General features: G+C 40.8%; 4 protein-coding genes across 5 annotated transcripts; 3 read left to right on the top strand and 1 right to left on the bottom strand.

The window, feature by feature from the left end:
• The first annotated feature begins 1,569 nt into the window (after positions 1–1,569).
• LOC115389764 (solute carrier family 22 member 7-like) lies at positions 1,570–5,633 on the top strand. Its single transcript, XM_030093343.1, has 10 exons — positions 1,570–1,950; positions 2,021–2,124; positions 2,749–2,903; positions 3,542–3,710; positions 3,817–3,940; positions 4,028–4,137; positions 4,616–4,830; positions 4,924–5,032; positions 5,296–5,502; positions 5,588–5,633. Exons 1-10 carry the CDS (start codon positions 1,570–1,572, stop codon positions 5,631–5,633), a joined length of 1,620 nt encoding a protein of 539 aa, XP_029949203.1.
• Positions 5,634–7,009: 1,376 nt separating this feature from the next.
• LOC115390015 (pre-mRNA-splicing factor ATP-dependent RNA helicase DHX15) lies at positions 7,010–20,982 on the bottom strand. 2 transcript variants are annotated; one of them, XR_003931636.1, is made up of 15 exons: positions 20,829–20,893; positions 19,778–20,120; positions 19,412–19,605; positions 19,175–19,334; positions 17,796–18,014; positions 17,542–17,709; positions 17,367–17,453; positions 16,840–16,989; positions 16,532–16,640; positions 16,255–16,446; positions 14,841–14,963; positions 14,565–14,755; positions 14,293–14,462; positions 14,018–14,210; positions 7,010–7,021 (listed from the first exon to the last, which is right to left on the bottom strand). XR_003931636.1 is itself a non-coding variant. In XM_030093667.1 (14 exons), the coding sequence occupies exons 1-14, from the start codon at positions 20,891–20,893 to the stop codon at positions 14,093–14,095; spliced, it is 2,289 nt and encodes a 762-aa protein (XP_029949527.1). In that variant the 5' UTR covers positions 20,894–20,982; the 3' UTR covers positions 13,535–14,092. The 2 variants fall into 2 exon arrangements, 1 of the variants encoding a protein (XP_029949527.1); XM_030093667.1 differs by lacking the exon at positions 7,010–7,021 and having other exon boundaries at positions 13,535–14,210; positions 20,829–20,982.
• Positions 9,653–13,014, top strand: LOC115389763 (solute carrier family 22 member 7-like). The gene is made up of 9 exons (XM_030093342.1): positions 9,653–10,058; positions 10,145–10,248; positions 10,858–11,012; positions 11,139–11,307; positions 11,557–11,680; positions 11,768–11,877; positions 11,972–12,183; positions 12,601–12,709; positions 12,801–13,014. Exons 1-9 carry the CDS (start codon positions 9,678–9,680, stop codon positions 13,012–13,014), a joined length of 1,578 nt encoding a protein of 525 aa, XP_029949202.1. The 5' UTR covers positions 9,653–9,677.
• Positions 20,983–22,498: 1,516 nt separating the features above from the next.
• On the top strand, positions 22,499–24,347 carry LOC115390070 (extracellular superoxide dismutase [Cu-Zn]-like). The gene is made up of 2 exons (XM_030093735.1): positions 22,499–22,621; positions 22,926–24,347. The coding sequence occupies exons 1-2, from the start codon at positions 22,602–22,604 to the stop codon at positions 23,560–23,562; spliced, it is 657 nt and encodes a 218-aa protein (XP_029949595.1). The 5' UTR covers positions 22,499–22,601; the 3' UTR covers positions 23,563–24,347.
• Positions 24,348–24,445: the final 98 nt, after the last annotated feature.

Below are 24,445 nucleotides of genomic sequence, written 5' to 3'. Positions count from 1 at the left end.
AGAATGTCAAGACTGCTCAAGAGGCAGACATAAGGAAGAATCCATTTACCATTCGCCATGATCAGAGGTATCTCTTTCCTCTAGTCTAGTCTGTTAAATATGCTTCCTATAGCAGCTGATCAGCTTTCTGCATGTCTCCTCTGGTATTTTTGACCATTCATGTTCAGCAGTGTCTTTCAAGTCTTTCAGGACACAAATCATTGTGGCCAAACAATTCCGTTTTTGTTTCATCTGACCATAAAGCAGAAGACCTTTTAACAGGAACAAGCCGTTGCAGAACCAGGCTCAGAGGTGGCGGCTTTCTGCTATTCCGGTTGGGGTGAGGGACAGAAAGAGAAAGATAGGTACAGTACATTTCTTGTATCTACATACATTTCATGTATAAACAGAGAGTACATAGGCTACAAGAGAAACAATCATCAATGACCCTTAGCCATGAAACATTACATAGAAATGAGAGAAGTGAAGCAGAACTGGGAGCCACATGGTAGGAGTCCTGGGCTAAGTAAACCGCTTACACCCACTGGGTCTGGGTTACCTCAATCAATCAATGGATCAGCTGTTTTGATTGATGCCCAGTTAGAAACTGGTTGCACCTGTTCAGTCCAGGTTGTCTCATTAGATCAATGGATCAGCCGGGATTGATGTTCTGTATGCAATCCCTCAATCACAGCTCTAGAGAGAGAGAGAGAGAGAGAGCAAGAGAGAGATCAAGCTAGCAAGCTCTCGGCCTACAGCAACAAGAAAAAAGAAAAAAAAAAGTCCAGTAAAGCCTGAACCAGCCCTAACTGTAAACTTTATTAAAAAGAAAGGTCTCACGCCTAGTCTTAAAAGCAGAGACTGTGTCAACCTCCCTACTTTTATGTTGTCAAGAAGTTCAATCAAAACACAGCTGATGTCTTGGTCAATTTTTTTCTTTGAGACATAGGGGCCAGAACAACTTTGGTGGGCGGGACTAACCCATCTCTACTTCCTACCAACATTTATCTTAGCTGGATGGCCAAACTGTCAGATAAATTTCCAATATAAAGTTATTATTGTTCATCATAGAATAACATAACATCTTAGAATGTCATTATTAGTGTTTTGCTCTGCTGAGGAATCAGACAGTAACTGATTTGCATAACAACAGCTGGGGGGCGGTATCATTTCTGCTGAGTGCCAGTGAGCCTGTAAGGAAAGATAAAAAGTGAATTCTCATTTCTGCTTTTCCGCTGGATTTTTCAGCTACTATAGTAGATCTTGTCTATATCCAGTTTGTGGGTAATCTATTGTTGTTTTCAAAACTTCTAAAAGTTTGATTAAAGGGGACAGGACAATTGTTCAAGGAGGCACTGCCCCCTCTTGCCTCAGCGTAGAGCCGCCCCGAATTGAGGCCACCTATAACTCTAGTTAAACATTTGAGCGAGTGTCATCAGGCTTACCTTATAACTCATTCACACACTCTATACTTTAGCTAACCGTCAACCAACAACATTCAACAGAAGGGAAAAGAATTTGGTTCAGTTTCGGACGCACGTTTGGAACATTCTCCTGTATTTTTTGCTGATTTTTTTTTTTTTTTACAAGATGAAATTTGACAATGTGTTGTCAGAGATCAACGGCTTTGGGACTTTTCAGTTTAGAATAATGCTTCTGTTGATATTTGGTCGGATGTGCTTGCCGTTTAACTTCCTCCTGAATAATTTCATCGCTGTCGTTCCCTCTCACCACTGCAACATCGACTCTTTGGATGATGGAAGTGTTTTTAGGAATTTGTCTGTGGCTGACAGGCTGATCGTCAGCATCCCTCTCGAACAAGATGGAAGTCCAAACCCCTGCGAAATGTTTGCAGAGCCCCAGTATCACCTGTTGCTGAACTTCAGTTCGACTAATGCTTTACCCACAGTGTCGTGCAAAAATGGATGGATATTTGACAACAGCACCTTTAAGTCCACTATAGCCTCGGAGGTGAGTGTCATCACTCTAAATCGCTGATTTCTTTCTTCACTCACTTGTTTTGCCTGTATTTCCGTTATAGTGGGACCTGGTTTGTGACAAGAAGAAAATTAACAGAGCCATAGCCACTGTCTTCTTCATTGGTGTCATGATTGGAGCAGTCATCTCTGGTTATCTTAGTGACAGGTATTCATGTCTTCACTTCATACACCATTTGTCATTTTACAAGCCTGTTTGTCAGTGTTTTATTATATTAACAACTCACAGACACTTAAAAGTGGAAAATGCCACCATGCAAGACGACCGAGTTTGACGGTGAATCTCACAAAAAATTACTCTGCGGGGAAGCTTTTCAGTGAATGTCTAATTCCAAGTGACCAATTCAGGAAACAATTTCCATGATTCTTGTTTGATTCATTGATTCATTCATTCATTCATCCATTCGCTCTTCACCATATCCATGCACAAACATCTTACTGACAAACAGAAAGTCATTCACTTCAACAAAAAGAAAAAGACACACAGTTTGATGAATGAAAGAATGAATCCCTCCAGAGTATACTACCCACTGACTACACAACAACAACAACAAAGAGCAAAGTGTTAACATAGATGAAGTGACGTACTGCTGACACACTCTGACTGTGCTTGTCTTATGTCTCATCTTTTTCCTGGTCACTAATCAAAAGTAACACACTTTGTAAACAACGTTATTTACTTTATATGACTTTTGTTCATGTTTTTGCCTATCTCCCGAGAAGAGTTTTCTCGTCTTTTTGTGAAATGTAATGTAAATGCATTCTCTTGCAGGTTTGGCAGGAAAAGAGCAATTCTGCTGTGCTACATCACCACCACCATTTTTGGATTTGCAAGTGCTTTCTCCTATAACTTCATGCTGTTTGCTGCCATGAGGTTTTTCACTGGAGTTGGACTTTCTGGAATAAGCATAATCTCCTATGTCATTTGTGAGTTGTCTCCTGTGGTTCGACATTAATTGTTGCTGTATTTTTTTTTTTTTTTTTAATTCAAAAACATGGCTAATGGTGAATGGACATGGCCTGCAGGTTGGATGTTATGATTCATATCTTTATTTTTTTTTTTTAGACGTATCTGTACCCTTTAAACAGTGTGGAACAATAAAGCGGAGTGCAAAGCTGAGGGTTGGGAGTTACGTCCCTGTCCTCGCTGGACACTTTCATCTCTCAGCTTGCGTAATTCGGAAACTGACAAGCTCACTCAGGCAAAACAACAGCAGTCTGTTCCCAACTTGGCTGACCTCTTGTCCCTGCATGGGGCCAGTCTGGATTGAAAAACACTTCTCAAAGAAACAATAATGGGCCAAAGTCAAGGAGCTGTTTGCTTCAAGAAGCTGCCTCTCAGAGCAATATCAAAAGTTTTCTAACTCTAATCATTGTTTTGTTTTATTCTGTGTAGTCAAAAAGAATTTGACTTTTACAATTCATTGACAATAGACTGGAAAATATAAACATTCATTTATTAGTAAAGTTTTTGTTATCAGTTTTGTCATTTACTTTCAGCAATTTCAACATGAAGTGAGATAATTCTCTTCAACACACTAATAAAATGCAATTCCTCATCACAGGTCTTGAGTGGGTTGACATCAAGCATCGCACTGCAGCTGGTATTTTAATGAGCCTGGACTGGAGTATTTTCACAGCTGTGATACCTCTTTTAGCCTATTTTTTGACTGACTGGAGACATCTGACTGCGGCTGTAACCGCCCCGCAGCTCGTCGCTTTAATCTGTTGGCGGTGAGGAGAAAATAAAAAAGAATGTACTTTTAAATTCTGTATAGATTTCTTCCAATCAGTTTATTTGTGTCTGCAAAAATATTTATTTCCAGCGATCACTTCACAGGTTTCTGCCTGAGTCTGCCAGATGGCTGATAAGTAATGGCAACTGTAATTTGGCTCATTCTTACCTGAGAAAGTGTGCACAAGTCAACAAAAGGCAAGAGTTCATGGCTGAAATCAGTCCTCAGGTACAATGTTTTACTTTATCCAGTAGTTTTCTTGGTTGAGCTTCGTTAAATGTACACATCATGTGTCTGTTTTTACATTTCCTGCAGGTCCTGTCCAAAGTAATACTTGTTGAAGATGAAAGCAAAAAGTATTCCTATGCTGACCTACTGCGGACCCCCAATATGAGAAAACTGGCTGTACTTACAGGCATTGTCTGGTAAATGCATTGATTTTTTTTTTCCTTTTAACTGCATCATCCATTTTCAACCTGACAACAGCAGCCTTTACAACCACAGACCAGTGTCTGTCAATGAGTAGTGACTGCAGTTTTCATTTAGGTAAGACTTTGAAACATAAGAAACACACACACTCTCATGCAAAATTACAGGGACGTGTCACGAACATGTGAACATTGGACTAAACTGTCAACCATCTCCACAAGCCGGTATCATTGAATATGTTCCAGCATTGAATTTATAACCACAGAAGTAACTCGAAGCTCAAGGGAGAGCATGGGTGAGCTTAGAAGAGTCTTTGCAGCTATTGATAAGAAAATAATGTGCATTCTAGATGCATTAATCCAGTCTGCCGTGATTTTGCGAGTTAAAGGAAATTTATACGTTGAGGATGCTGCATTCACTGTCACCTCAATGGCAGATGCTGCCCATAGCAAAACACTCTCCTCTTGGTTTTAGGTTTGCAGTGGCCTCTACGTATTACGGAATCAGCTTGAATGTCTCTGGATTTGGTGTGAACATTTATCTCACACAGTTCATCTTCGGCATTATAGAAATTCCAGCAAAAGCAATAGTTTATTTCTCAGTGGACAAAATTGGCCGAAGGCTGGTTCAGGCTGGGATGGTCTTGCTGACTGGACTGTGTCTTTGCTGCTCCATGTTCATCCCCAGAGGTGAGCCATTACTGTGGGTCTCATCGAAATATCATATATGAAACTAACACCAATTCAAGTACCCTTTAAAACGTTCTCTCTTTTTCTTTGAAGATAACGGGAGCTTTCAGACGGCTGTGGGAGCGTTGGGGAAGATGTTCTCTGAGGCAGCCTTCACGACGCTATATCTGTACTCCACAGAGCTGTACCCCACAGTACTCAGGTCAGATAAAAGAAATGATTATTTTTTCACACATTTTAACCAAGGAGACACTGGGATGGATATTTGATGTGTGTATGAACAGAGGCAGGTTAATTGGTGAGTATGGTTGTCTGTCTCTCCCTGTGTTGGCCCTGTGATGGACTATATGACTTTTCACCCATAGTGAGCCTGGACTGGCTTTAGCGCCCCGCAACCCACAGCAAGATAAAGATATGGATGAACACAGACGCCACAGACACTGTGATAATGTCTTTTTATTACAGGCAAAATGGACTGGGTTACTGCTCCTTCTTGGGCCGTCTCGGCGTGTCCATATGCCCTCTGATCCTGCTTCTCGAAGACTCCTGGGCCCATCTACCAAATATGGTTTTCTTCCTAGTTGCCCTCGCTGGGGGAGTATCGGCCTCTTTTCTTCGTGAGACGAAAAACACACGACTTCCAGAGACTATTGATGACGTGGAGCAAACAAGGTGCCTTAATCTGAACTGCAATGAAACATGCAAACTGAAAGTTAAATTACAGAATAATGAAATTATGACGCGTCTTGTGTTTCAGTGGCCGATCAATCAACACGCCTGACGAACAACCTCCTCCACTGTGAAGGTTTTTAGTCGGTGTGTGCTTCAGTGAAGACAAGAGACCTTTGGAGTTGGAATAAACATTCAGATTCTTTACCTCAGAAGAATTACTACTGATCTATAATAAAAATAAAAATGAAAAATAATAACTTTGGCAAAAGTAAAGACTTAAATGCTTTACTTCAGTAAAAAAAAAAAAAAAAAAAAACTAGATTTTTTTTTGTCTTCCTCTCTTGTTTAAATAAACTGGTCACGGTGGAATTTCTACAAGGCTTTTGTTCTGGAAAGGCTTTTGTTTTTGAAACAGCAACAGGAAGTGTTGGTGTTCAATTATGATTGTTGTGACTTGATCACCAGTCCTGAGCTCGTGCACCTTCAGGATGGAGAGCTGTGAGCCTCAGCTGCTTTGACCCTTTTCTCTGTAAGTCTGAATCCTCCTCATGTAGTCTGCAGAATGTAAGGAGTATAAACTTAATTTTGTCTCTTTAAATGAAGTGAATAAATACTTTTGTGCAGATTGCTTGAAAATATTTTTTACAATAATTAAGTACAAATACTTTGTGACATATGTGAGCTTGTAATAGATATGATTTTTCACATTCAGTGGAAGCAGATGCAGACATTTTGGTGAACATGAGTAATTTTGCTTACTTACATTTATCACATTATGCAAATAACTGAGATGGAAGCACACAAGAAATCATTTTTATATCTTGTCAGTGCATTATTCAGTTATATACATAAGGTCTGACATTGCTTGTGTGTTTCTTCGTGTTTCGAAGTGTGTAGACGGTCATTGAAATGCTCCTCAGTGACTCCAACAATGACTTAAGATTTATGTGCTTTTCAGTGCAGCACTTAAAAGTAGAATGTAGCCTTTCTCTCAATAAGCATCTTTTTTTTACATTGTGATCTATAATGTAGTACTTTCGTGACCATTATGAAATCACAACATCATGGAGTTGAAAAGCTTGCAGTACTTGGCTGATTATTGATTTGTATTTTCCTCTAAATGCTATTGTTGTGGATCCCTTGTTAATGTTTTCATGATAATGATGTGGAATAAAAAAAAAAATCTTGCCGAGTTTGTTGCTGTTAAATGTATGTTTAATTGGTTAAAGTCCTTGAAAGGTACCCTCTCATTTCCAAGGGAGTCCTCGTATTATATAATCATAGAAGTGATAAAGGTTACATTGACGGTTATCACTCTAACACCTGTTAAATCCAGTATTCAGAAAGTAATGTTTTGCTTGCAAAGGCCAGTGCTATGTAAGTAATGTATTACTTGCAAGTAATACATTGCAGTCAATGGTTGCATAACACTGGCCAGTGCAAGTAATATATTACTTCCCCTACAGTGGTTAACGACCCGCACACTATTTGGTGAAGAAAACCAAGAAAACTTTGAAAACTTTGATGAAGAAAACCAGGAGATTATCAGCCTCCACTCTGACTTTATGTCAGATGGGAGCAGGGGTGTTTGATGTGTGTGTGTGTGTGTGTGTGTGTGTGTGTGTGTGTGTGTGTGTGTGTGTGTGTGTATGTGTGTGTGTGTGTGTGTTCTTGTATTTCTATCCTTGTCGGGGCCAAATGTCCCCACAAGGATAGCAAAACGTGGAACGACGTGCCTTGTGGGGACCTTTTTCCGGTCCTAAGTAGGAGAAACAGTGTTTTCTTGACCATGTTGTTGTTACTGAAAAAAGTAAAAGTGCAAAAACATTTCTTTAGGGTTAGGCTTTGTTGTGGTGTGGGTTAGGGTTAGGGTAAGGGTCAGGGTTAGGGGCTAGACATGAATGGGAGTCAATGGACGGTCCCCACAAGGATAGAAATACAAGACTGTGTGTGTGTGTGTGTGTGTGTGTGTGTGTGTGTAAGCACTGTTGGGTGATGAGCGCTATCTACCGGTTGGGTTGTGCAAATAAAGGATCCAACTACCACTTCTCTCAGTATGGCCTTATTATACCTATATGCATGTACACACACAGATAAATGGACTTAATAATAGCTATTTCCAAAACAGAAATTGTAATTTTATTTTATGTAACCTCCAATCAGTTTTTATTAGCTTTAAACTAAAAACAAAAAAAAAAAAAAGTCATTTCCACAGAAACAACAGTCAGCAAGAGTAATGTAAAGAATGTAAAGTTGATATTACTGTAGATTGGGAAGCTTTTCACTGTACATGTATGTAATTCACTCACTATGTCATTTAGTTTGGCGGAGGCACAGTCAAGAAAAATGTCAACTGGAATAAACTAGAAAGAATAAACAATGTGACCCTTTCCCTCACTTTCTACTTTTTTGTTTTGCTTTGTATTTGCTTTTTTGTGTGCTCTGATGGAAAGACATGCTTCCTTTGAGCAATCAGCAGTGTGGAGCTGGCAGGGATCTTTTGCGGACACTCCACTGTAGTCTCACGGACGTTGCAGTGTCTGTCATTAATGACTTAATGAATATTGACAATATGGACCAAATGTTCGATTCTCTTGAATCACTACACATTGTCCCATCCAGCTACCTATCTTATTATTTTTGTTGTCGAAAGTATGAAAGAAAAGGAGTTTCACAATGAGATCTGTCCTCTCTGGAACCCCTTCCAGCTCAAGAGTTTTTTGAATTCCAATTGTTCAGTTCCAGACAAAGGAGATAGTGCCATGAAAAAGTGGTTAATCTGGTTCAAAATACAAATTTTGCAAGGTACTTGGACAACACAGGCTACAGAATCCCCCGTCAGCTGAGGAGCAGCTCGAGTCCCTTACAAACAGAACTGGACCCATTTTTCAAAAGTTGCTAAGCGAAGCTAAAAATTTTACATTTCTTGGATTGCTATGGAGGGATTTATGAGCAAAGAGCTGACCTACTGCTTATAAAGTATATAAAAGCCTGAAACCAGGGGCAAGTGGAAGCTGTCAGGTAAGGGAAACCTGATTCAGAGTATAGCTGGGTCACGGCCAAACTTGTCAAGATCAAGATTTCGCCAATTTGAAACTTGGGAGGAATTTTCACTTGTGTCATTATTTGATCTCTTCATAATTCAAATAAATGGTGCGGATTTAATGCAATTTATACTTTTTTTACATCAGTAAAATGATGAAAAGTAATAAAACTAGTCATATGGAAAGGTAAAACTACTATATGATGAATTTGTTTGTATTTGCAGTCAAATTACGGCAAGAAACCACATTTGGTGGCCATTTTGGACATCAACTTGAATTTAATTACAGTTATACTGAGATTATGAAGTAGAATTATGAAACATCTGATCACTGACTTCTTTCTTCAGCAATAAAACTGGCGCTTCATCAGACTGAAGTTGCATCTTGTTCAGGAGCAACTTGGCTGTCAAGATTACACAAGACGTAGTATTACATGACAAGTTGCAGAAAAAAATACGGGAAGTGTTCCAGGGAACGGCATCTTAATTTTGAACGTTGAGGAGTCATATTGCAACGGCACTTTGTAAAATCTTCACCCTCGGTGCTGCGCAGTGAGAACATGAGGGTCACATAATTCAGTTCAACATGTAATCCAATGGAAAGTATTTTTCAGCTGATTCATAGGCTTTATTTTGAAAGAGCCATCTACCCCCTAAAATAAATTTTTGACTAAACAGGCTATTTCTTCAGTCCATTTAAGAAGTCATTAAACCCAACGTCATTAAAATCTAAGACGGGCCATGTTCCGCCCCCTGCCTGATTTTCTCAGAGACAGATGGATACAGACACTTATGACTTTTAATGAGGTTTTCAAGCAACAGATGTTTCCTGTTTTGTTTTGTTTTTTTCTTTCTCTTGATTTCTAACAATGTTTGTTTTTCCAAAGTCCCTGTCAGTATTTTATCAGTCTGTAACAGGTCCAACGTCTGCGTCAAACGTTACTGCAGCAGTTAACCGAAGAGTAAAATATTCACTCCTTTTAACCGTTAAATTTTCCAGAAGTTGTGCTTTCTGCCCATTGAGCCCAGTCTCGGGTCTACCTCGTAGTATACAGACGCCGTTGAGGAGATTTCACTTTGTTTTTTTCTTTATTCTCAGGCGAAGATCAAATACTCGCAACGGGAGGCAACAATGAAGTTTGAGAACGTTCTCGCTGATATTGATGGATGTGGAAGGTTTCAGATAATGATCATTGTGCTCAGCTTTCTCGGCCGCTTCACACTGCCCTGCCACTTCATGCTAAGCAATTTTGTGTCAGCTGTGCCCTCACACCACTGTGATACCAGCTCTCTGGATGATGGAGGTATGTTTATGAATTTATCCCAGGCAGAGAGGCTTATTGTTAGCGTTCCACTCGAGCAGGACGGGACTCCAAGCTCCTGCCGGATGTTTCCAGAGCCTCAGTATCATCTGCTGCTTAACAGCTCCAACGTCACTGACGTGGCGACAGTGCCGTGCCAAAACGGATGGGTGTATGACAATTCCACCTTCAAATCTACCATCACGTCACAAGTAATCCTGTTTTACACTTCTGAAAAATACCCCAATGAGCGATCTTTGGGAATGATCTTAACTAATTGTTTGTGTCTTTATACCAGTGGGACCTGGTGTGTGATAGAAGAAGTAAAAACAAAGCAACTGCGACCATCTTCTTCATCGGAGTTATGTTTGGAGCCATGACCTTTGGAAGTCTCAGTGACAGGTATGACAGTTCAGATGTTAATCGATGGAAGGTCCAGTGAGCGTGTGAAGGATTCATATCAGGAGTGTTACAAACATTTTCACTTAGGAGCCACGAAAAACCAATGTGGACAAATGAAGTTTCAATATAATAAATACCGAGATTTCAAATTTTCCTTTCAGCACTTTCTGAAAATGTTCATATTTTTGGCATTTTTGACAAAACTTATCCAATAATCTGAAATCATCTTTGCTGCAAAGATTCCTTTCAGACAAAACGTCTGCTGCTCTTCAGACTGTAAGATTACAGTAGATTTTTCATGTCTTTGTTCGCTTTGAGTGAGTCCTTCATGTTGACTCTTCCACTGAACCCGCCATGTTTCTTCCACGGTAAACAACAAACAAACCAAACATTAGCCTCAGGAAGTCGCCCGGCATGTTTCTGTCACAACGTTCGTTGCCATGGCAGACTTACTCAAGAGGAGTAGGCTACACAGACACACACTCAGCTTCAGAAACCTCCATCCTGAATGCTAATGACGCCTACTCACTGCTCCCTTAACTTAAAGTGAACGACTGGCGCTGCCTCCACCCAATAAAAACCATCTGAAGACCGTCTGTCTTCCTGCAGGTACGGCCGAAGGAACCTGCTGCTGGTGTCCTACGTGTCCGCCATGCTGTTTGCCGTCGCCAGTGCTTTCTCCACGTCCTACGTCATGTTCACAGTGCTGAGGTTCTTCACGGGATTTTGCATCACGGGAATCGTCATTATCTCAACCGTCCTCAGTTAATCCCTGCTTTGTTTTGCTTTTTTTTTTCTTCTTCTATTTTAACATTTCATAATGTGTGCTAACATACATTTTTTTTGGTATTTTGATCCTGCTCGAGTGATGAGGTATTTGTTCCCTGCAGGTGTGGAGTGGGTGGACATTGAGCACAGGAAACTGGTGGGAGTGATTGACAGCCTGTCCTGGACCACTGGGAACATACTGCTGACAGGTTTTGCCTACTTGGTGAACGAGTGGCGGCTGCTGATGGTTTGTGTTACGTCACCTTTGATCATGGCCATTATCACTTGGAGGTAGGACTCAAAAGCCAAGATGTGGCCACGTTCAGATCAAAAACAGTGATTTACCAGAGCTGCAGTTCTAATTTTTGTGTGTCTTTAAATATTCAGTGCTTCAGTTGTAGACTTTGCTTGCAGTATTTTTAGTGCTTCAACCTCTTTTCTGTCCTGCTGCCTTGTCACACCTGTAGCTAATGTTGAATTTATCCCACTGTTCATCCTATTTCTTTGCAATTTAACCCAGTGTGTCGTGTTCAATCTCAGATGGGTTCCAGAATCGGCGAGGTGGCTCATCGCCAATGGAAAGCTGGAGCAGGCGCAGATGTACCTGAAGAAATGTGCAAAGATGAACCGAAGAGATCAGTCAATCCATTTGCTTGAAACAGAGGTAAGTTCACTCCACAGGAGCGTCACAGCATTCTGTTTGATTCAGTTCATGTAGTTTTTAATATGATGGATGATTTATTTCTTCTAGAAACTTTCGACTATTGTCATGACTGAGAAACAAGACCGCGCCTATTCTTACTTGGACTTGATACGAACACCTAAAATGAGGAAACTTGCCCTGCGTACTGGCATATTATGGTCTGTGAGCTCTATAACAAAGATCCCATGTTTTTACCTGTTTTGTATTCAAAGTTATTGAACGTTAACTGTTGTCCCTTGTCTGTTTTTCTAGGTTTTGCATAGCAACTACATATTACGGCATCAGCTTTAACATCGCTGGCTTCGGGCTCAATCTGTATCTCACACAGTTAGTCTACGCTTTAATTGAGCTCCCTGCCAAAATATCAATTTACTACTTTCTGGATAAGTTCGGCAGGCGGAGCACTGAGACTGGAGCGCTCGTGTTTGCTGGAACGTGTCTCGGAATCAACATTGTACTGAAAGGTACACAGGCATAAATCTCACCAGATTTACATCCAGGTTTGGATGTCAATTAATCCAATCAGTTCAATTTAGCTTTATTTATATAGTGCCACGTACAACACAGTCGTTTCAGGTTTAAAATGAGATGAGAACTGTTGCACACTAACGGGCCAAAACACTCGGTCCATCAGCAGACATTGATCACATCTCTTCCCATCATGGTTTAGAAACCAATTTAAATGAACAGATTTGCATATAAAATAAGCTTGACCCCCCCCCCCCCAAAAAAAAAAATTGAATTACACGTTTGTCACTTCACTTGGGTTTATTCCCTTGTGAATAGCTGGTATTTGCACATATACAGTATCAACTGTTCTGTTGAATTTATATCATTTTAAAACTCTGCTGTATAAAAACCACATTCGTTGTCCTTCTCAGGTAAGTCTGTTGCCAGAACAGTGGTCGCCATCATTGGAAAGGGCTTTTCTGCAGCCTCCTTTTCAACGGTTGTGCTGTACAGTTCTGAGTTGTATCCCACTGTTGTAAGGTAACAACGCACGCCTGCTCCTATTATTCGCAACTGACAACAAACCTGCAGAGGTAAATTGTCTTCTGATTTATACTGAAATGTCTTTTAGGCAAAACGGAATGGGCTACAACTCCTTCATGGCTCGGTTTGGCGTCGCTGTGGCTCCACTGATCCTCTTGCTGGATGACGTCTGGAAGGAGCTCCCGCAGGTCGTCTTGTGCTCTTCGGCGGTGATCGGGGCAATAGTGGCAAGGACGCTGCCAGAAACACGCGACCGGAGCCTCCCAGAGACCATAGAAGATATCGAACAGTCGCATCATTGAATATGACCACCAGCATGGACATACTCTTGCTTGGAGTATGCCTCCGACTTCATGTGTCTGTGCATTTTGTAGAAAATTTTTACAACAGAAAATGATCAAACACAATTTACTGATAAACCCTGACATACACACTTAAAAGCGATATGGAGAAGACACTTAACGCTTAACAGTGTGTGAGCACCTTGCATGAAGACGGTCTCCACTGGTGTGTAGACATGACTTAGTGTAAAGCAGTGGGAGCCTCATTTACCGTCGCTATGCTTACATATACATGAACAGGAGCAAACTGCACACACTAAGGCTCATAGCTGCTTATAGTTCACCAAGCTTCACATATTTCTTTCCCATGCTAATGATTTCATTGCCTCAATCATGTAAATCACCAAGCGAGCAGCTATTTCCATTTAAAATAATATTCTGTATAGTTGTAGTGTTGTCTGAATAAAGTGCATTTGAATGACTGATTCAAACAAAGCCCAAGTTTCTTTGTGGAAGAACTGCACACAAATAATGTCACTGCTCTGCAGGAACAGCGGATGTCACAAGAGGAACATCGTGTTGTTTAATACAAGAAAGGCAAGTTGAACTGTTACAAACTGCTAGGAACTTGGAAGAAAACACACTGAATAACCGATGTTATGCATTAACATGATGGGAGGTGTCGACTCTTCGCCTATGTACATACTTTCGCAGAGGGGAAAAAAAGAAAAAAAAAACTACACTACATTTGCAATGACTGTCTTTACCAATTCATTTATAGACAGAAATTAACTCAAAGCTCCTTTATTAAAGAAACAAAGCAAGCACAGATCTTTGCTATGACTCAGTAGTCTCCCTAAAAGGATTTAGCCACATTGAAAAGACATGCTTGTGATATTTCTTTTGGGAATTATTCTCACCAGGTCTCAGTGACTGGTCTTCATTTTCTGCTGGCCTTACAGTTAGTTACAGAAATAAAGTTGATGGGGAATAAAAAGAAAAAAAAAAGCAAAATGAGCAAAACATTAAGATACAACGGTACAGAAAGATCTAAAACTAAAGTATGCGACTGATTTCCAGGACACTTGTTGGCTTTTGTTCAGTACTGGGAATACTCTTTGCTTTCTAGTTTGGCAATAATTCGCTCCAGTTGTCTTTTCGCTTCACATTGTGGGAAGTTGCTCATTTCGTAGTACTGCGGCGCGATCTTCACCAGCCTGAAAACACAAGAGAACATGAGTCATCCCGCACGACAGCCTCGACTGATCGGGGCACGTTTCACTGATCCGAGTTCCGTACCACTCTGGCTTGATGTCTGTGCAAGTGCGGATGTAGTTCTTGGTGGTGAGGACAAACTCGTTGTAGAGCACCCACTCGGGCTTATGGTCGAGGACTGTGGAGGGGTGAAGTTGGACCACTTGGTTGTCTTTGACTGTGAGGTAATGGCCTGTGCGCTCCAAGTGCGCCACCTGCAGGAAGAACCAGTAAAGAGGGTGGAGCCATGTTAGCAGAGGAGCATATCCGGTTTTGGTTAACATTCAAGGAAAGAGAGGACAGAAAAGTGTGCTCGCCTGCATGAAGAACCCGGTGCAGAGCGCCCGTCGGATGTTGATGTAGTAATCTCTGCTGGTGAACTCTGTGCTGCGGCGAGGCAGGTTGAAGCGGTCCATGATCCTGGACAGCTGCTGCCGCACGTTGTCGGCAGACATCAGCGAACGGTAGTTGACAAAGTTGTCGTAGCACCACTGGTTAGACTCATGGTCTGGAAGGGAAAACGACATTCGAAGCATTAGAAGGATTTGTCCAAAGCAATTAGCGTGAAAGCCGCGGCTTGTGGAGACGCTCACTTTGTTTGAAGGCGTGGTAGACGTTGAGCAGCGTCAAGTGGTCTCCGTCAATGTGAGCAAACCTCATCTTGGACTCGTCGGCCGCCTTCTTAGCCTCCGTTGGACGGACAAAGCACTGTGGGACTAAACAAGGTTGGTATGGGCCCCAACAAAGCCGCCCATACAGATGAGTCAAACATTCACAGAAAGGTGGAGCAAAGCCTAAGATGCTAGGAGACTCGACACTGCGCTGGGACAGGGCAGGACCACCAGCTCTATCAAAACGAGGGGGGAGGGGGGCGGCAGTCTTTTCTCATGGCCATTCCCAACTGGAATGGCTATTAGCTCGAAGAGAGGAAGTCATTTAACCACATCTGTAAAACAAGAGTTTTCACACAACTACAGAACGTTAGGGACACCAACAGCGCCGTGACATCTCCAGGTTAGAAATCCTACGGTTTATCGTTGTGATAATAGTGAGCAGGCCTCCAAACAAACACGAATGAAGCGCTTCAAGACTACAACATAACAGAATCAAAACAAGAATACGTGGTGCCTGCCCCATCCACATCACTCACAGCTGAGAGATTTAGTTATTTGCAAATTGATCTCTCAAAAATATAAAATCGAATCCAACCACTGTAAAGTGATTTCGTCTGAGTCGAAGGCTTTACCGACAAGAATTCACAAAGATTTAAAAAAAAATCTACAATCACTACATACATTTTATCCCATAGCTTTGTGATGATTTGTGTAAAAAAAAAAAAAAAAAAAAAAAAAAAAGACTTCAGTAAAGACAAATCCTCCTCTCAAAACTTATGAACGAATAAAGGTAAAACAAAACCGATGGCCATGACCCATCTGCTCTGCATCAAAATACTGCCATCTTTTCTCTGCCTGGGATTTATACGCATAACCTTGTGTTGTGTAGTGAGCATCATTCATTTTATGACTTATGTTTTCTCTCCTATCTCTTGTCGTTTTTGTAAAAGCTTACATACAACTGAGAAGAGGTGCAATTGTGTTGTAATGTTGAAATGCATATGCCGTATTGTTCTGATTAAAATATCAATTAAAGTTAAGCTTAAAAAACTGATCTCCATTTTGCTATAAGCATGACAAATTTCTTTTTTTTCCCCCCATTTGATTAAAGCTTGAAGTACTTTTTTTTCTAGTCTTTGAGCATAATTTGAATTCAAAACAAACTGAATTTGTCCACCGTCAATACTAGCAGGGGCGTAAACATGTTTTTCATGTCCCACCGTACTAATTTTAGCTTCCTAAATGAACTCGGGATCACATCAAGCAAACCAAATGTTAGACTATTCAAGTACTGAGAGATTAGGATTTGTGCACAAACTAGACGTCAGTTGGGGAAACTGACACCGCTAAGCCAAAGTGTTTTTCCAGCTGTCCGCCCAGTCCTGGGCATTACCTGACAACATGGCAGTAATGGAAAGGATCTCGTTGGAGCAGTTAAACTCGCAGCTCGCAATGACCATCTTGGCCAGCTGGGGGTCCAAAGGAAACTCCGCCATCATGGAGCCCAGCTCCGTCAGGTCACCGTCGTCGTTGAGGGCAGCGAGGTAATTGAGCAGCTCCAGGGCCCTCATCAGCGTCTCAGGAGCTGCATTCAAGGAAATGAACCACAAGTTATTTTTAATTCTGTGTCCAGAATAAGTCACGCTTCACAATAAAACTAACCGTCTTACCAGGTGGGTCCATGAAGTCAAAGTGCACAAGATCATCGATACCCAGCTTCTTCAACTGCAGGACTACAGACCCCAAGTTTGACCGGAGAATCTCAGGGTATGTGTTATCCTGGACAGGGACCAGAATAAGAAATTCATCACTTAATAAAACTACAGGAAACCAAATATGAGAACTCAAAAGTCTATGTGAGAGATTCAAGTAATGATGCATCACATTTAAGAATAAGTTACCAATTCTAAATGATGAAATAAATTTTTTTGCAATTTCAGAAAGATTTGCAAAAGTAGTGTTAACTGTAAAGACTTGCCTGCATCTCTGTTTTGTAGGCCTTCTCTGTGTAGAGGCGGAAACATTTCCCTGGCCGTGTTCTGCCGGCTCGTCCTGCCCTCTGCTGGGCAGAAGCTTTACTGATGGCTGTGACCAGCAGAGACTCCACTCTGATGCGAGGATTGTACACCTGAAAGGGTGCATTCGTTAAACAGGTGTCATTACTTTCACACTGAACTGAAATAAAGAAATCACTAACATACAAAAGATAGAGAATGAAACTGAAAAGCGGGATTTTTCCAATTTTTGGGATCAAGAATTAAATATCCAGCTTCGGGAGTTATACTGAGTTCTACATAACACAAATGAGCCTCTTCAGAAAAAAGGGAGGGCATCAAATTACGTATCAATACGATATATAATTTTACTATTGCCATTTACAGCTAGATTTAACTGACAATATGAAAACCAGATAATAAAAAAATCTATTTTACATTCAAACCAGCAAATTGCAAATAAAGAAGCAAGAATTAAACCATTCATTTAACTGAGTCACATTTCACCCACCTTTTGTTTGGCAAATCCAGGATCAATCACAAACACAACGCCATCGATTGTTAGAGAAGTCTCAGCAATGTTTGTCGATACCACAACCTGAAGGATATGCGACAGACTGTCAATATCCATCCATTATTTGAAAGTGATAAAAACACCTTTCTGGTTTTTAGACCTGAAAATGTACCTTTCTTCCGATTGCGCCGTTGGGCTTCCTTGGAGGAGGCGGTTCAAAGATCCTCTGTTGCTGCTGAGGGGGCAACGTGGAATAGAGGGGAATGATTTTTATGTCTCCGACTTCAGGCCCGAGGTCGTCCACCTCGCGTTTTATCCGTTTGCAGGCTTCATCGATTTCCTGACAGACAGATCAGGTTCAACTTCAGCTTTTTAAAGACATGAAACAGTGACGTAACGGAGAGAAACGCGCAGTGTGGGAGTTACCTCTTGACCAGTGAGGAAAAGAAGGCAGTCACCCTCGTCTTCCTCACACATGTGAATCTGGATGACGGTGCGGATCGCTGCCTCCAGGTAGTCGCGCTCCGGCTCGGGAGTGTAGAAGATCTCCACAGGATGCGTTCGTCCAGGGATAGTCAGCAGAGGGCAGTTGTCAAAGTACACTTGAAACTTCCCGGCGTCAAGCGTGGCACTCATGACAATCACCTGAGGGCAAAGAAATAATCATTTAAATCCTTTTCTATGAAAAGATTTTCCTTCAATTAATATTAAAATTGGCAGAGAGTGAATATAGCTCATTCATCTCGCAAGTAAATCAAAAAGATTTGACATGTATATTGGAATAAAGTTCATTTTGTGAAATGAGGAAAACAAAATACAACTTTTCTCACTTCCTTCATTGTGTTTTATTGTATTCATTTAAAGTCTGACTTTTGATTGGCCTCATAATGTCTTTACATAAACCAATCAATAACCGTACAGCACGATGTGTCCTGCAACAGTTTGAGAGGGTGGGAGTGTAACCAGGGCGTTTTTGTCTATAACCACATATGACAGCAAATCACAAATCTCACTGACAGCTGAATTACATAAGTACCACACATATGGCCATAAACTGAAATTTCAAAACACCCAAAGATATCCTGATCCCACTCTATGCAGTTAGAATTTGTACAGCAAGTAAATGCAATATAAAAGAATCCAATGCATGATTTTAATACAGGCACAATGTACATCTCATTTGTGACTGTTATTAGGTGCCACTGTACCAATAACATGTCTGAAAACAATTTTGCATTCCTTCTTTTTTTCCACCTGTGAAGTAAAACTAAAATTAAAACAAGAGACCTCAACCCTTCTTTTATCTTTCTGTCATTTAAAGATCTGGTGATGAAGACATTTATAGAAACAATGCCTCCAGTAATGCACTTGAAAGGAGAGGATTGACAGCTGGAACTGAAAATAGTGACAAAAAATAAATAAAAAAAGTAAACCCTTGTCCACTTTTTTGACAACATAAATAGATTTCTAGTGTGGAAAAACTCTACAATGCTGCTTTCTCCATGTCTGAAATGTATTTCAGAGTCAAATAATTCCAGGTCTTAACCATCAACGACCACCTTACACCCCAGCAATACATATAAAGAAAAACAAATGTGCTGTCAATATAGCAACACATGATGGGTCAAATGTATCTAAATGTCCTTGAGTCCACAGGCAGACAGCACAATATAAAAAGAAATCAGAAACCATTTTGGACTCAGATGCAATTGACACAAGCTCCTAAGTTTTTTCTTTATGTGATTGACTGTATCAAATGATGAAAACACCGATTCATCACTGATGTTTGGCGAAAGGAGACATACCTTCAGATCTGATCTTTGACGAACCACCTCCTTCAGCACGCCCATCAGGATATCTGTGGCCAGAGTTCGCTCGTGGGCCTCGTCCAGAATGATGACACCGTATCGCTCCAGTAGCGGGTCATTCATGGCCTCTCTTAGTAACATACCGTCTGTCATGTACCTGAAGAGATACACATGTGTCAGAATGAGAGCGACTGGATCAAAAACACCAGGGACAAACCAATCAGTCTTTCTTACTTTAGTATTGTCTTTGCAGAACTGCAGTCCTCAAATCGGATGGAGTAGCCAACCTCCTGTCCAAGCATGACGTCCATTTCATCTGCCACCCTCTGAGCGACACTCATAGCTGCCACTCTCCTTGGCTGAGTGCAGGCTACGGCCCGCTTCGGACCAGGCAAGCCTCTCACCATGTCCACACACCACTGTGGGATCTTGAAGCAGAGAAAAAAAATTTAATATGAATGTTACAGTATTAGGGCATTAAATCACTCTACATTATTTTTAACAGGTCTCTGCTGTCTCACAAAGTCTCAAACCTCTAAAGATGCATTCAATCAACATTACACAGGCAGCCAGTGAGCTGCAGAGAAGCGATGCTGTTACCTGCGTTGTCTTCCCAGAGCCAGTCTCTCCCACCAGGACAAAGCTCTGCTGGCGTGTGATGATATCATTGAAGCTTTCTTTGTATTCCCACACTGGAAGCTGTAACCTCTTCTTCAGGATCTCATAGTATCGTGGTGTGTGTGGCAGATTAGTGAATGGATTAATCTGCTGCTGCACAGCCATCTGCTTGAGAGGTGGTAAGCCTATACCCACAGCATTGCTGTTAGAAGGGATGCTGGATGGCTTTGAGTCTCTGTCACGATCTCTGTCTCTGTCGCGGTCTCTGTCTCGGTCCCTGTCCCTGGAGCGGTCCTCACGGTCTCTGTCACGGTCCCTGTCTCTCCTGTTGGCGTGAGAAGAGCACAGCAATATGAACACTTTCAGAATCAATGAAGATCTAATATGCCTTATTAGCCTCTACCATTAGCACTGTCAAAATTAAAATATTAGACGCTTTAGAATTCAAAAACTCGCACTCACAAAAATGTGTATTTTTAATGTAGACATGTAAAGGACTAAACAAGGTACTAACACTGCTGTCATAAATCATGTTAAACTCAACATTTGAGAACAAATGTATTATTTAAAGCTGGATCTACGAATCAATGGTGATGTGGTGCAAAAAAGATTACTGTGGAAGACCAGAAGCCCTCTCAATCCTAGCATTAAATGCCTTGTTACAGACGCTACTCCAGGCTTTATGTGTTGATGCTGTGGTTAGCCCGCTAAGGCAACAGAGGCTAGCTCAAAAACGTTGTTAGCAATATGCTAACAGATTGCTAGCAACACACGTGCCTCAACGCTGAGGATTCGTACATTAGCACCTAAATAAAATTACCAATTCTCTGTAGTCATTATTTTCAACCGCATGTTACTGGTGGATTCATATATGGATTAAAAGTAAAGGAAATTAAAGCAACGGCATTGCCAGCTGAGGATAAATGGTCTTGTATTAAACATGTCTGGTGGAAGCTAGCCAACTTAACGAACAGAGGCTAGCTGTTAGCTCGTCACTGTCGGGTTGAATCGGAAACAGCGAGGAGTCACTCACCCGTCAGACCGCTTTTTACTGGAGGAGTAGTCATCGCCCAGGTCCAGACGATGTCTTTTCGACATCTTTAAATAGAGAAAGTAGCTTATCCTTCAGTTAATTGACGCGGACACAGTGCACGGCACGGGCCGGCTAATCGTCAACTACAACAAGCTTCCTGATTCCAGAGCTAACGTGTGTTCTTCTCTACACGTTGTGTTTGCTGAGTTTACCAGCGCCGCCTGCTGGTCGGGAGGGTGAGCCGACGTTTTTAGCTATCTGTAGGCTGTGGAAAATGACTGAAGCTGTTAGAATTTTTTCTTTTTTTTTTTTTTTTTTGGGGGGGGGGGGGTTGTTTACTGTGAAACAACCAATGAGTTAATTGTGCATATTAGTTAATTATAAATTCCACTGTGGCTGGTTTAAAAACAGACATTTTCAGTCATTACAACAACAAAATACTGACAAAACAGCACGGCCTGCACAAATAGGTAGAACATTTCAGAACAATGCAGTTAAATTGTTAGGAAATATATAACATTTGAATTTAGACAGGTCATATTCTATCACAGATGGCTTAAATTGTGTTTCCGGCAAAGTCATTGAAAGTGAGCATGTAAAATATCCACCTTCAGAGTTTTCCGACTGTTGGTTTAGTCAAGAGTGAATATTTTAATTCCACAATTGAATCTACATAGATGGAAACCTGCCACTTAAATTACTTTGTAAAGTCACTTAAAAGAAATATATTTTATATATATATATTTATGTATATATATATATATATATATATATATGTGTGTGTGTGTGTGTGTGTGTGTGTGTGTGTGTATATATATATATATATATATATATATATATATATGTATATATCTATATCTATCTATCTATCTATCTATCTATCTATATATATATATATATATATATATATATATATATATATATATATATATATATATATATATACATATACCTGACAGTATTTTGGGCAGGAAGTTGAAATCCGCAATCCAAAATTAAATAAAATGATATGGATGGGTTTTTTGGTGTCATTAAATGTCAGCAGTTTTAAATTGTGGTTCTTTGAATTCATAAATGCAACACACTCCAGTTCTGGTATACTGTATATTGCCATGGATGAATGGATGGGAGTATAGAACTTCTATAGAAGTTCTTACTTTCACTTTGGGGATGTTTTATTACTATATTTGATAGAAATGTTTCACTATGTGATAACTGAAAATGCTGTCACGTATTTCTTTCTTTCTTTCAGTTGCTTTTGTTTGCGACATTAACATTAGGTGTAACATTGCCTCTTTGTTTATATTGCTCTCTTCATCATTTGGTTCTTTACTTCTTTATTGCAGTTATTGAGAGCTTCAACATATAACAGAATCCAAATTCTATCCGTCTGAGATGCCCGCCTCAGTTTAACCCTCTTGTGCCCATCACCTTAAATCTCTCTGCCTCTGGTTGAGACCATCCCACCCAGATGTTTTTCTCTTGGAACAAAGAATGAAGAACTATATAACTATATAATTTAAGGATTATTCCTACACAAAACCGTGGTGCACTGCAGGTGTAATTAAATGAAAGAAAGACAGATCCTGAGTTTGAAACTATGAAGGGGGGAGAAACCCCTGCCCTGTAAAGACTCCACCCTCAGCAGGAGACGCCTCTTTTCATGCTTATACAAGCCTGTTAGAAAACATCCAGACTCATCAGAAGAGCTTTTACCAGCTGCGAAAACTACACTGTTATTTTCTTATAGCTCTTTCTTTTGTGTATGTTTGTATGATTGAACTTGAACTCTGGTAAGTGACCTTTGGATTGCAGTGTCATGTGGAAATGCAATGTTGTTGTGTACAATTGAAAGATTCTGGAGCTGCAATGCTACGACTCACAGTGTGTTCACTTCTTTTCCTCATCTAAATACATTGTGGCTTTGAGTAGTTTGCATTTGTTTGGGGGCTTTAGGGGCTCCATTTGCAATGAGGAATCTCTGTTCTGTCTCTTTTTGTTACTAATTTACATTAAAATGTACTTTTCTTGGGAAAGATGAGACGAAACCACCTAACTTGTTAAACCTCACATCTATTATTTTTATGTATCTCCCAGGTTGCTGAGAATGTTGGGACTTGCTGTCTTGGTTCTGCTGGCTGGCTATCAACAATGCGTTTCAGCCACCACTGGCTCTTTGGCTCCACCGGAGTTCCTGCAGCACAATGGCTCTCTGTATGCAGTCTGCAAAATGAGACCCAGCACCTTCCTGCCTGATGGCCTCCCCAAAGTCTACGGTCACGCTCTTTTCAAGCAGGACCATCCTCAGGGAAAACTCAAAATGCTGATCCGGTTCAGTGGCTTCCCCACAGAAAGCGACCCGGTGCCCAGAGCGCTGCACATCCATCAGTACGGAGACCTGAGCCGGGGGTGCGACTCCACCGGGGGCCACTACAACCCTCACGACGTGCATCACCCCAACCACCCCGGAGACTTTGGCAACTTTATACCCGAACAGGGGAAAATCAGCACCATGATAGAATCAGACGCAACACTGTTTGGACCCCTGTCCGTGTTCGGAAGAGCAGTGGTGATTCACGAGCAGGTGGATGACTTGGGGCGCGGCGGAGATGCTGGAAGTCTCCTGCACGGAAACGCAGGCCGGAGGCTCGGCTGCTGCATCATTGGAACTTCCTCACCAAATCTCTGGAATACGCAGCAGAAGCAGTTGGCAAGACGCCTGAGGTCGAAATAGTCCTACAGTGAGAGCATGAAACATGTCTTGTGTTATTTTTACATTTCAAAACAAAGTCATTGTTTTGTTTAGTCGAAGCCTCGTCACCAAAAACATTCACAGCAGCTTATCAAAAGTTGGGATTTGAAAGTTTTCCCACAACTGTTTTAGCAGCATCATTGGTTTTTATGTCCACAAAACTGAAATGTTTCAACAAATTTCAGGCAGATTTCTATTAAATGCTGTTTGTCCAAAATTGGTTTTTGTGATCATTCATTTTTTATTCTAGCATCATCAGGCTGATATGTGTTCTTAATAACAGGAGTTCCTTTTTTGTAGTCCATCATCAGATCTGTATTTCAGTCACTTTTATCCTAATTAGTCAGCCCTGTAAATATGCTTACCCTGTCTAGGCTTGAAAACTTCGTGCATGTGAGCATTTTCTTGAAAATTACAGGAAACATGCATTAAACTAAACTACCTTGAGAGCTTGTCACAACATTAAGCAGTCGTATGGATCTGTAAATATGCATAGAATTGAAAAAGAAATCCCAAAAGAAAATACAACTGTGTGTAATCACTATTTTTCATGCATCAGTACCAAATACTGGTAACTTCAATGATGTCAATAAAATGATTTGTATGGTTAAGTTCAAACAAAATGACAAAATGTTTTGTAGAACAAGTCAAAAGGACAGGAGATAATAAGCCTCATATACATGTACCTCCAAGAACCGTCACTATTTGGAACATGTCTGTATCACATTTAAATGAACCACAATAAACCTCTTCTGAGCTGAAACACAGGTGACTGTAGTCCTGTATTTGTTTTGTTTTTTTGACACAGATGAACATTTCTGATAATGTTGGTGTTCATATCATTCAGAAATTGTCTCCAGTTTAA

This window comes from Salarias fasciatus, chromosome 6, assembly GCF_902148845.1.
Source record: "Salarias fasciatus chromosome 6, fSalaFa1.1, whole genome shotgun sequence".
NCBI classification, from domain to species: domain Eukaryota; kingdom Metazoa; phylum Chordata; class Actinopteri; order Blenniiformes; family Blenniidae; genus Salarias; species Salarias fasciatus.
The sequence above is the reverse complement of the archived record's forward strand: the minus strand, read 5'-3'. Positions and strand labels throughout refer to the sequence as shown.